Raw genomic sequence first — 13,231 nt, 5'->3', positions numbered from 1 at the left:
CGAGATGTTGTGTGGGCTACAAAGTAGGGAAACTATTTTTTTAACACAAATGCTTGAAATATCAATTGCACACATTTACAGTGACCACATATGTGAAGACAAAACAAGATGCACATTTTGCAATTCCTGAGTACTTTCTTCTTCGGAAATTACCTGAAAAAACTTACTCAGTATTTTTCTTTTTAAAGAGTGAACCTACATAAAAGTGTGTATTTCAGGTGGATTGTATTGATTTTCTGTATTGAGTAAATGTCAATTTGTTAGTTATATTAGTCTGCTAAAGGGTGCAGGTGCAAACCACTGTTGCTAAAACATTCAGAAGTATTTTACTCTCCTAATCCCTAGATCAGTCATAACACAATACTGTCATTTGGAAGCATCAAACAGTTTGAAATAAGAAAATTGTTGCAGTCTTCAAGAAGCGATCAATAATCTCTTCTTCACTCTGCAACACTCCAGTTTTTCATCCAGCACAGTCTGTACATAGTAAAAATCGTTGAGAACAAAATGACGTAACAAGTGATATTGATTCACAATCATTTATGCTTCCTAACTGTACAGATGGACATCCCTGAAGTTTAACTGAGATGATGTTATAATTCGATGATGAAGTGTTCCCTTAATTTTTTGAGCAGTGTGCAGACCTGCAGTGACAGTGCCACACCGGTGCCGGGGTGGCTATAGCCCCATCATAAATCTGCATGCCCCAGTTAAGCCCCTTCAAGCAGTTGCTGTGGAGCGTTTTTTTTATCAAGAAGAGAAGCGTGCAGGTAGAAAAACACACACAAGTCAGGCACTAAAATACATACAGAGTACACTACACTAAAATTAAGCATGAAGTCATAATGGGTCTTTTTTAGCCTCATTTCCCCTCGGCATAGTTAAAAATGGTTGCACCTATTAATATACTTTCTACATTTACTACATTGCTAAAGACCTTCTACCTTCAGTGAGGAGCACGAGGCCTCTCTTCTGTTTGTCTGTCACTGTCACTGTGGAGCCTCTTTAAGCGCAACATTTTTGCTAACTCTGAGGAGCGCAGTGGGACAGAGAGACGGACTGATTATAGTGGGACACGGACGCATACTGGACTGAGTGTGGTCAAGCAATCACTCACACAATGACGTTCACACAAGTGAGTACAACCGCTGTGTGGCAACGTAGCATTGTATGTGTATGTGTGTGCGTGTATGCGTGTGTTTGTGGGTGTATCCAGGCTACGTGTTGTGTAAAAACTGTTCCTATGTGTGTTTGTGGCTGAAGCTTATATTGTTTCTACATGTCTGTGTTGTCTGCCTTGGTGATGTTTTATTCAGCTATAAAAGTGGTCATTTGATTTCTGTAGCCTAATATTGCTTGTTGCACCTGCTGCAGTGTCCATAACTCTTTATTTGTTGGTGGTCATTTGCATCGGTCATTTCCGTTTGCCTAACCCCCTTTACTTAAAGTTTTCTTGCCCCAGCTCTTTGTCTCCCTGCTGTATATTTCCTATGTACACTATCAGTACCTTATCTAGTTTAAAATTTTTGAATTTTTAAAAAATTCTGACTGTAGAACGCAGTTCCACTATGCTTATCTGTTCTTACCAAAAAGTTATGACCTGCTTTATGTTATGGCAGAAAATTGTGTCCTCTTGCATTTAATCTTTTTATGTATGATCTTTTAATATTATTATTAAATAATATAATACTATTATTACTATTCTCGTTATGGCTTATAGATATTTATGTATTGTGTTTTTATCCTTTCCTCTCCTATACTACTCATGTTAGTCTGTCCACATTTACTAGGGTTTAGGTCAGCGCTGTGATTGTTTTGGTGTTTTCCCCCTCTTGTTGTTCCTCTCCTCTTCTGGAATGTTCATTCAAGGCTGAGAGAGGATCTCTGTTCCCCAAAACATAGAAACCTAGACTGTGTAAATTGATTATGCATCCCTTTGCTCAGGCCCACCCGCCCGAAGCCGCCCTAGGCAGCAGGTCTCTGGACCAGCTGTATACGTGTTTTAGTACTTCTCTGTTTATTCTCTTTTGTCAAATAAATTCTTCAAAGACAACGGTTGGTTGTTACTCAATTCTTTGCTGAACCCGTCACCAGGAATATAATTTCCACGACACTTTACTGTAGAGGTAAAATTCAGCTCCAGGCTCCTTTTACCACCTTCTCTGACACTGATCTGTAAAGAATCTTTTACTATATATAGAGTTTTATCTGTTCATCTGTTGCCTGTGTGCAACTATGTACTCTGAGCAGCTCTGGACCAACAGATGGAGAAAAGGAACAAGTTGCAATGGGAACATTAGGGAACAATTCTTCTTAACTATTTGCAGAACAGGCTTAATCTGTTTTATTAAGTACACTACCAGTACACAAAAGCACTCTGTATTGTACTTTCTTACTTATACTACCTCTGTAATACAAAATGGCTGTTACTGTAAACAGAATTTTGGGCTTGATTTTCTGAGTGTCAGTTGTCTTTAGAGAACTGGGTGGATGGAGTTGAGAACTGGTTTAAACTTGGGACGACTTCCCGCTCACCCTCGTCTGTTTTTTTGTCGACACAGAGGTTACGTTAGATGCTGTCTATTGGTAATGTATTAACCTGTGACTCTCCCTCAAAGCTACAGCAACAACAAATTGTACAATAACACTTCATGCATATATGTGGGATTGTTTTATATTTGGCTGATTAAAAAAAAATCCAAAATACTTGAATTACTGGTATCTTCTATAATCTAGAAAATGATAGTGATGTCAGACTTGCTGAACACTCATGTGACATGGCAGGTACTACTCTATGTTCAGCACCACATTTATGAACATGCATGTTTGCATTCAAATCAGTTACATTATAGTATACATTATGAACGATATAATGGCTTTCTCTTGCACTATAATTCCAACAGATGTCTATGAATTCAGTTTGTATTTGGCATGTTTTAAAGCACTACATTTTTATATTTCACAGAGATATTACACATATCAAGTAGGCCTGTCTGTGGCTGTAGCAGGTATTGAGCTTTTAAAGAAAACAACCTGTGAAACCTGCCATATGCTAGGAAAATGTTTGTATTTGTCAGCCCATCTGCAAACACAGATAGGACCTTTTGAGATCCAAAGTCCTGATAACCCCACGATATGTCGCCTTAACCTCCAACATTTCTTAAAGGTTCAAGAGTTTATTCATTCTACTTATTAACTCCTTGAGTTGAGAGTAAACCACTTAAGGAACGTAAATGTTTAAAGAAGATTAGCTGTGATACTGGAAAAGTCATGCACACATGATGCCTGCTGTCAAGTTGTTGCCCACTTTAATCACTTCTATATAATAATAAAAAAGATGTTTGAGTGTGGTTAGCTATAAAAAGGCATTCTGTTGACTCAGCAGAGCAAATCAGTGAAGTGAAACAGCCAATGTTTCCCCCCCTGAAACTCACAGGCTCTTTATAACGGAGCCTACTCATCATATGACCCATGTGTTTCCTTGAAACAAGTTTGAATTTAGTGATGAGTGTGTAAAAGTTTGATTAATGTCCATGCAGCCTACTCCTGTGCGTTGTTCTAGGAAGATGTTTCAGAAGGATGTTCCAGGAAGATGTTGTGCAGTTATTTCACAACATCTTCCACAAGGACTTAAAGTAATAATTATGTTTTAGTTAAAAAGTTGCAGGCAGCATGAAAAACCTTGGCTGTTTGGCTAAAGCATATTGTACAGACTGTTGCATGCTTTTAACACATCTTTTTAACAGCTTAGAACAGTTGCTGACAGCTATGAAGGGTGTAAATACCAAATAATAATTGTAGAAGATCCTCTTTCTACTGAAATGACTTGAAGGCTCATTGATTGCACCATCGTCAGGGTCGCGGGCAGATATATTCAAGTGACCTGAAAACCAAGAATGTGTAAGCTCTGATGAACGTCGGAGGACTGGAACATTTGCCATTGATGTGTGCATAGGTGCACTAAGAATACACTTTTGGCATTATGAACTGAAGATATCTGACTCCTTTTTTAAAGCTGTTTGCTTGTTTCTATTTTTTGTGTTGATAACATTTTAAAAACATTTTAACAATAAAATGATTCAGTGAGGAAAAGGGCAGCCACATAGCATATAAAACCAGCAGAAAAGATAAAACAGTGCTACAATAAAAATATAAATGTCAGTTTAGGTTTTACACTAGCAGAATGTGTCATATAATTGTAATATTTCCATAGTTGTTTCCATGTGCTTCATGAGATGTTTTGATTCATAGAAGGAAAAGTACAGATGTTAGTGATGACATTAACAATGGCATTGTTCCATTCAAGTGTCCCAGAAGTGTTAACAGTGTGACAGTGAGCCAGCATGAATACAAGGACCTTTAAACTGAAGCAGCTAAATGGAATTCAGCCATCATTAATTTTATTCTTTACACCTATGCTTTTCCTAATGTGACGTCTGTGAAAAAGGCCTGATGCTAAAACCTCCGCAATATGAAGTCACAGTCAAACTGAACACACCTGTGGAGGAGGTCAACAGCAAAAGCCAATTTTAGTTGCTAGTATTGTAGCTACATCTAGTGGTAGTGAGGAGAGGAGCAGGGACGATTTACATTTCAGCAACTGATGCTGCTGTCTTTCTCTCTGCAGTCTGATAACTGAACACACACATACACACTCACTGTTAGCACTGTGTGCTAATTACATTATTTCAAGATGGCTATGCAGTATTTGCAAGCAATATGTGTGTCTCATTGCTCTTTCCATATGGCTTATTGCGTTGACTTGGTTGTGTCTAGTTGCCCACCTGGTGTTATTTATAAAATCAATGGAAGCAACATCCAGTATCTCTTTGTAGCTACAAGTTACCATATGATGTAGCTTGTCAAAGATTTTTTGTCATGGATACACCTATTTTAAATTTTCAAAACAAAGTCTAAAGACATTCTTTCACTTGGACCTCTGTGGGACTGATGAACTCTGGTGTCTCCCACCAGGCAGGCAGGCTATAGCCCAGATATAATACATACCTGTTCTTCATTCTTCATTTAGGACTGTCTTATCCTCTTGCTCATGCTCTTTAGGGGAGGGGGGGAAGTTAACTAAATGAAAAGCCAGTCAGTCAGTGTTCATCCTTGTTTTCTAACATCTAACTAAAAAATATTTTTGTTTGTTTTTTAGTGTGGACTATGCGCATTGTGGCATTTGGGAGGCAGTAAAGAACCAGATATGGCTTGCATAGAAGCTGCACTAGAAAATGTAGCTGGACCAAGTGCCACTAATGTCAGATCAGAAGTATGGTTGAGCAGAAGTGTTTTCAAACAGTATTTTTTCGGTTTGACGGGGGGGAAAGATTCAAGAATGAAGACTGACTGGTTGGTCTGGAAAATGTTAACCATATCCATTAAAGAGCAGCTCACAGCCACTTCCCTGAGCATTTCTGTGAGAACCATCCCGAGAACAGCTAGGCTCACGGTTACAGCTTTGAAGTTGAGCTGACCTCTTACCACCACATGGAAGGAGATCAGTAATAAATCCCCAGGAGGGCTTTATTTAAAAAAATTACATTTTAAATCCTAGAGCGAATAGTTTTTTTTTTCAACGCACATATCTGTTAGAAAAACAGATTAGGCTGGATTCAACAAAAACTAACATGACTAATTTCTAGTGGCCCATAGAAGGATAAAATACTGGAAAGGTGTCTCATGGAGCTAAACATAATTCTGTGGTCCTGTGTTAACTTCATACTAATATTAGAGCTAGATGCTTTTTAAAAAACCCAGGTCCAGGTCTGGCACTGCTGTGCTATGAGACAAAGCCTTGAGATCTTCTTACTTTATACAGTTTATAAGCCCAGAGAGATTGAGTTGGAGTCAGTGAGTTTTGAGAGGGCTCACAGAATAATGAATTCCTCCTCTGGATTTTCCATGATTGGTTAATGGCCAGCAGACTCGGGGGTCAGCACCAATCAACCAAAAATTGTTTTTAGTGGCAGAGGGAATGATTGGGGATAATCATATTTGCCGTTACCAAATAGGCTTCCTGACGAGGGGCTTTGTGTGTAATTGCCGCCTGCCACCGTCAACATTAATAAAGACTTGTTAAAATGCATTTATGACCCACACAGAACAGGCTAATATTGGTCTGTGCTTGATGCTCATGTTGTATTGCTGAAGTCACAGAGCTCAAGTGATGAATAGTCATCCACCCTCCTAAAATAGTGAAATATGCAGTTGCTTAAAAAGAATCTGTTGACAAGATGTGAGTTTTCACCATATTTGACAGTTGCTGGGCAGTTCTCAAAATAGAGATTGGGCCCCTCCAGGTGACCACAAAGTAAATTTTGGACTGTTCCCGAAGAATTTTAACTGTTGTGCATTTGGAAAAAGATGCTGCTGTTTTTCAAATTAATTTTTTGGAGGGCTAAACGGCATCAAATTCAAAAATGCAGTCGAGCTCCACTGCGTACTGGTAAAATACAACTGAGAACTGCTCAAGTTTTGTTTGATAAAAACATTCTTACATTCTAGTTTCCATGGAGATTAAACCATCTTCATCTACTGGTGAAGGCCACGAGATGGGGCCGAAAAGTCAGTAAGTGAACTTTCTGATTCATTTTCAAACTGCTTTTCAAGAAAGCCTTCATTCCTTTTAATGTGTTTTTGGGTGAACTGTCCCTTTTAAAATGAAAATAAACTTTAAAGTTGCTCTTACATACTTTTATATCAACAATGGATCAAGTGACTGTGTAATGTGAGAGGGGTCGCTTGTATTTTAAACCCGCAGAGAAATACCACTCAGCTCAGCTCTTTGGATTGTTTCAGGCAGCATTGTTTTGTTTTTCTGGCCAGCAGCTTCTCTGTTTTGGTTCCCACTGCTACCATCAGCACTGTTTTCAGTAAAAAAGCTCTGACAAACCGACTGGTCGCTACCTGCCCAGCACCAAATGACAGACAAAGTAAGAGACTAGCTGATGGACATTAGCATTAAGCAGCTAAAGAGCCTGATATTTCCAGGTAAATGAATACATGTACGCAGGTTTAAGGAGCCATAACTACACAATGCTGGAAGGAGAAATTTTGTATGGCTCAAAAGATTTGACACATTTGATAGATCTGAAATTTCTGTTTCCTTTTGGGTATTTCTATTTTACATGTTAGAAACTAAAATCTCTAAAATATGATGTAAAAAATAAAAATGGCCCATAAATGAACCAGTTTCCAAATAATTGTTAAATTCTCTCTTTATTTTATTTCCATCACACACAATAAAGATAAAAAAAAAAACACAGTGGACTGTTAAAAGTTGTCACATTATAATAAGACATTCATTTATCTCTTCATCTTTGAAGCAGGCCTTAGAGGTTTTGCACTGAAGTTAAAAGGAAAAATGATGAGTTAAATGTTGTTTTCTAAGGCATAATTGCAGAATCTATAAATCAGTGATGACAGAAAGTAGGCGGCTGAGTTGGTTTCACACCTCCATGTGTCGATAGATAGATTAGACAGATGGAGTTCAGATATGTAAACTGAGCATCAAACATTGGAGGAGAGTTAAATCTACAGGCATTCTTGAATCTACCTTTGAACCAAATGACTGAGTAATGTGACAAGGTCACCAGGTGCTGCCAAACCCACCTAGAAAAACAACAGATTCTGCAGCTCTATAGTGATTTTATCAATATTCAGCTGCTTTTTACTCATTATTTTTGTTTTTCCAAGCCCTTGCTCTCACAGGCCCCCACGTAGGTGGCTGTTGCAAGCAAACTAGCTCAAACATGCTGAGAAAATGCTACGTGCCCAACACAAAATGCCAGAAAGTCAAAACAGGTGGCTGGTTTGGAAAATAGTGACCAAATCAAAGCTAAAAGGAGAGTGAATATCTTGCTTTTGTCACCAGGTGGCCAGAAACAGAATCTTTTAAGCAACTCAAAGACACAGACTTATTTCTCTCTTAGTCTCTTATTCTTCATTTGAGTGGCATCAGACCTTAATAGTCACCTTGGCCTGAATGTGCTTAAAATGTCTAATGAGGAAAATATTCATATTGTTTGTTAAAATGTTCTGATTTCTCATTTTCTGGTTCTCTATGGAGAGAACAACACATATTACATGTGCAGAAGAACACGTGTCAGTGCAAAATCAAATATTCTTGTTTTTATTTCAACACTCTTTAAAAAGATTGATGACAATGTCCTAAAATGTAAATTATGTGTTGCTGGCAAAAAACGTGAAGCTTACAGTTTAGTCATCCACCATCAAAGGATCATGTCACAATGCTATCAACTGGACAATGTAGCAGAGAAAAAAATATTGAAGTTAGTGGTTTAAGGGAAATATATGCAAAACAATAATAGAAGAACTTTAGGACCATACTTATTACATTAGTTTTTTTATATTTTCATTTGTAGTTTGTTACCGGTATATTGAATGGTTTTTATGGAGTTCTAAATGTGAAAAAAGTAAATACACCTAATGTATTATTGTGTACAGTGAATGCAATTCTGACTTACAATGTTTTGTAAGTTAAAGGATAGGTCTGGATATTGAATATTCTATATATTCAATGTTATATATATTCAATATATATTGAATTGATCCTACTAATAATATTGCATGTATATCCAAAGAGTGAAATGTACGTATGTATGTGTGTATATATTCACAGTATACTCCTGTTTTTGCATTTGCTAAAAATTACAGTGATCACCTATATTAGGGCATCATTGAGCCTTTTTTTGAAAATGAAGCTATTGTATACATTTGTGAGCCAGTCAATAGGAACAGACATAGTGAAGTCAGAAAGTATTGTGAGGCAGAGAGATTCTTGCTTCATTTTTTTCACATGATATGTTACCAATAAGAAAAATTTTGAATATCACAAGCCTTATCCAATAAAGTTGTTTCGATATTCATGATGATTGAAAAAGGGAAAAAAATCAACAAAATGTGATGAGTTTTCAGGATAAAATGTTTTTTTTTACTGATTTCAAAATTTTAAAATAAATAATTTCCCATATGGTAAAATGAGAAATTGTAGTGTCTGTGCTCTTCTTACTGGTTAGAGGTGGGTGGGGCTCAATTGGAAAACCGACATGTCACACACTTCCATGTACCAATCAGAGTCTAGCAATATTTCATTCCAAAATCAGATGACAGCTGATGGGTTGTTTGTTCATGTTGCCAGGGAAACAAGCGCGATTAGACCACACATACACAGTCCTAATGAAGCAGATGAGTTGTTAAGTGTTAAATTCTTAATAAATAAGTATACATACTATACTTGTTCAGTTTTTTCCCAAACTTTAAATTTGTTGCTTATTTAATCATAAATATTGAATGTTATCAAGACATATTCAGTTTGAAACAAGTTTGAGTTTGAGTACCTGTCCTGTCTCATATCTGTCCAGTTCCTGTTTGATTAGTTGCTGACATCTTGCGTGCAATCCCCCTGTTTGCTATTCTGTTTAGTTTAGACTTGTCTTATTGTTCTTGCCCTGTCTTGGTTTGTTGCATCTGCCTGTTTCATAATATATCTGGTTATGGTCTGTCTGCTTGTGTTCTTGATTAGTTTGTTATATTCATTATTCTGATCTGTGTTTGCCTTGGTTTGGTTCTGTTTCATGTCAACTTGCCTGTGTGTGAGTCTGTCTGATTTCCTCATGTCCACCACCTGGTCTTGGTCCCGCCCTGCTCGTTGCCATCTGCTTTGTAGAATTTTTGGACTCTGCTGTAAGTTAGGTTTCTCCTTTTGTTTACTAAATTCTAAGAGACTATATCTGTCCCGCCTACTTGTTCTGTGTTTGAGTTTGGGACAAACTCTGATACCCGAACAGGTTGTCTCTTCAGCCTTGTCATGGCTGTTTCCAGCAGCTTCCATCCAGCTGCAGGTTTTCATAGAGGGGGATGAACAAGAGAAAGAAAGTTTCAAGGTATCTCCTCCATAATTATAATTCTTTCATGGTGGGAATATAAAACAACCCGTACATATTATCTCAATTTAAAGAAAAGGCGGCTCATTACACTCGATTTTTATCTGACCAATCCAATTTGCTACAGTGATCTACATGTAGAGCTAGACTATAAAACCAAACAACATCCCTTTTGGGCGTGTGGACAGAGATGCAACAGAAACGTTCAACCCACAGAGGTAAGTGCAACAATATTTTATGTGCCATGAAGGATTTAGGCATGTGTTTCATCACAATGGTGAATGATTTAACAGTTTTTATAATGCTGTATTTCATCGCATCCTCAGCCTTTGGTGTTTTTAAAACTGAATATGAAATAAAAATGTTCACTTTTGACATAACATTACATCCAGCTGTTTCAGAGTGGCAGCGATGCTGGTAAAAGGCAAGAATACAAACTGCTGTGCAATAAACTGAACTTTAATAAGACCGGCAATCACCCCTGTGACCAGCTGGCAGTCAACTCTGTTATAACTCGTTTCTCCTTCACAACATGCCACCAAAGAATGTCAGTTTTAAGCTATGATGAAATGTCAGCATAGAGGTTAAAAAGCAGTAGAGGCCTCTTGATTCCACCATCATGTTAGCCAGAGTTTAACTTGTAGTCTTACTGTCATTTTCTGAGAACTGTAGCTGACTTGATCTTCACATCCTGTGATCCAGACGTTCGACTGAAAAGAACAGTTTTTTGGGTTTTACAATGAGTAGATACTTGAATTCTGCATCAATATGCGTCATTTAGTATCTTTTGTAGTCACCAAGAGCAAGACTTTCTGCACGTGTCTGATGCCCAGCAATAGTACCTCTAACGTTTAGATTATCCTGGACAGCATAAAGAATGTCATAGAGTGAATGTCCAGGTGAGGCAATATTCTCATATACATCTCAGGTCAGTTCACGGTAGACTGTTGAGATAACAGAGGCCAAGAAGTCTTTGTCTCTAAACAAACTCAGAGGTCCCCCGCACCCGCTGACAATGTCACAGCTCTGTCAAGTCATCCTCATAGTGGTCCGAGAGAGTCCTGGGACTCCTGCTCATTGCCTAGTATTGTCCGTCCATTGTCGCTGTAGCTCCGGTTTGGCAGGAAGGACAATCTGAAAAAGACACAAAGACTTTTTCAGTAAACGTTAATGACATGGACGTCGTTAGGCCTATTTTAGGGGGGCTGAAGCCACCCTAACAAGGTTCGAAGCCCCCCCAGTTAATAATAAGAAAAACAATTATTAGATTTAGATTTTTTTTAAAATAATTAATAATAAAATATTTTTTCTTCTGGTTGTTTCCTCTGCTTCAAAACTTAAATCCCTGCTGAGGTTGGGCACTAGGACCCTGTCCAGCCTTTCAAGCTGCAGAGCAACTAACCACAGAGAGAGACACAGAGACACACAGACATGGTGAAGAAAGATTGATTCAACATAGTGAGTGATACAGAGTGAAAGTGTAAGTTGTAGTTAGTGACTGTTACTTGCTAAACTGAAGCTACGTTTACTTGAGGTAAAGGTAGGGGGATATTTTAGTCATTAATATTGCCTGTCTCTAGTAGTCTATTTCAAAACAATATCAGTCCCCATAGAATGTTGTCAGTGAAAACTAAATGTCATAGTGTCCCTGCTAATGCTGTTGTATATCCTTCCATTCATTGACCAGATGGATATTGAAGATATTTTAGGAGAGAGAGAAGCGGGAGATTGGCAGGGCAGCTGATTCTGAGGTCAGTAGTGGTCTACAGGTTGGAAATGTGGAAATGTGGGCTGTTTTGTTTTCTTCTAACAGACATTTGTTGGCAGGTCTAGGCACCATTCATGACATTTATTATATTTGCTATATTCTGACCCACTTAACTTTCTGCGTTGCCTAAATGTCTAGGATATATCAACGCGTTCTCATCTCAGTGCGTCATTACCAACGCTTTCAAACAGTGTGACGAAGCGTAATTATTTGACGCTAAAGTTACCCTTCAGCATCCGTATGAAACGCCACAGTGATAAAATAAAAACAATCATACATACTGTACATGTATCCATACACATAGTAATCATTACTCCAAATCATTTATTCCTTCCACCATCAGGTTATTAAATTCAGACAGTAGCCACTTTAAATAGGATCCTTAACAGCTTACATATGTATGCTTGTATGCAAGTCAAACTACCAATCGCCAGTGTAGTAACAGTAATAAGTGTAATTAAATAGCATTCTTTGGACATGCAACTTATGTAAGACAGAGAGGAATTAGACATGGTATTACTTTATCACACATTTACATGAGCAGCTGGATAGCATTTTAATCACAGCCTACAGATGAACTCAGTCTGGCCTAAGTGAATTCACCCCACACAGCGTTGATGTGTCTAAAAGCTAACATTACATGGGCGTTGGAACCATTGTATGTGGGTGGGACAAGACCCACCCACTTTTAAAGACCAGTGTTACTGGACCCACTCACTTTTACTGTCTGTAATTCAGCGCATCCGTTTTTCACTTTTCAGAGCGTCGTCAATCAAATCTATTCCACTTGAGGAATGCACTAATAAATTAAACTCCATTCTACAGCTGTCACTTTCATGCTGCTGCTTCATGTAAATTCCATTCCTTGTTTGCACCTGTTTTTGTCTGCTGCACTGCCACGACACAGCGAGGTAAATAAAGCATTTTAGGATACCTGCTGCTCGGGTGTGTCTTTGCGCTCACATACTGTCACTAAAAAAGCTGCTTTTTATGTGAATGTTCATTTGTTCACCTGATGCTTTCAGAGGCATCATGTAGTCTTTGTTGCAGTGTCGAATTACAGTTACACTTTCTATGTTGCTATACTATGTTATAAAACTTACAGAGTCATCCGACATTTTTGCTAGGCTAGCTAGCTACAGTAATGTTAACATTAATCAACCAGAGTTAGCAGCTCTTTTAATCCTGGTCAATGAGAGAAGCTAGCTGTGGTACCAGTGCCAAATCTGATTCAAAAATGACTGGACTGGACAAAATTATTGTTTTTTGGGGAGGACCCCTTAAGGTTTTGATGAAATCAAACACCATTTTAAACATTTCCTTTGGCATTTGTATTCAGCAGTAGCCAAATGTATTGATAATTTAACATTCAACATAAGTCCGCTTAAGAGTCCTTCCTACCAAGATTCAAATTGGCTGCCTACGCACAAGTGATTCACAGGAAACTATACACGTACTCCAGCCTCACTGTTTATAATTTTGCCTCACTGACATCGGCCTCACGGTTAACTCTCCATAGTCGTATCAGAGCTGCATTAAGTTAGTGCTAATTTCA

At 38.0% G+C, this 13,231-nt stretch overlaps 1 protein-coding gene across 1 annotated transcript in view; it reads right to left on the bottom strand.

Moving 5' to 3' along the window:
- Window positions 1–7,230: 7,230 nt before the first annotated feature.
- si:dkey-247m21.3 (5-hydroxytryptamine receptor 4) overlaps window positions 7,231–13,231 on the bottom strand; it is a 68,916-nt gene continuing 62,915 nt past the window's right edge. Inside the window, exon 7 of the mRNA XM_038734588.1 lies at window positions 7,231–11,042. Coding sequence (XP_038590516.1) covers window positions 10,949–11,042 — 94 coding nt within the window. The 3' untranslated portion in view covers window positions 7,231–10,948. The remainder of the gene's footprint in view (window positions 11,043–13,231) is intronic.

Source organism: Micropterus salmoides, unplaced genomic scaffold, assembly GCF_014851395.1.
Source record: "Micropterus salmoides isolate LMB-PRFRI ecotype aquatic unplaced genomic scaffold, ASM1485139v1 Ms_hic_scaffold_20, whole genome shotgun sequence".
NCBI lineage: Eukaryota > Metazoa > Chordata > Actinopteri > Centrarchiformes > Centrarchidae > Micropterus > Micropterus salmoides.
Note: the sequence above shows the minus strand (reverse complement) of the source record. Positions and strands in the feature narration are given on the sequence as shown.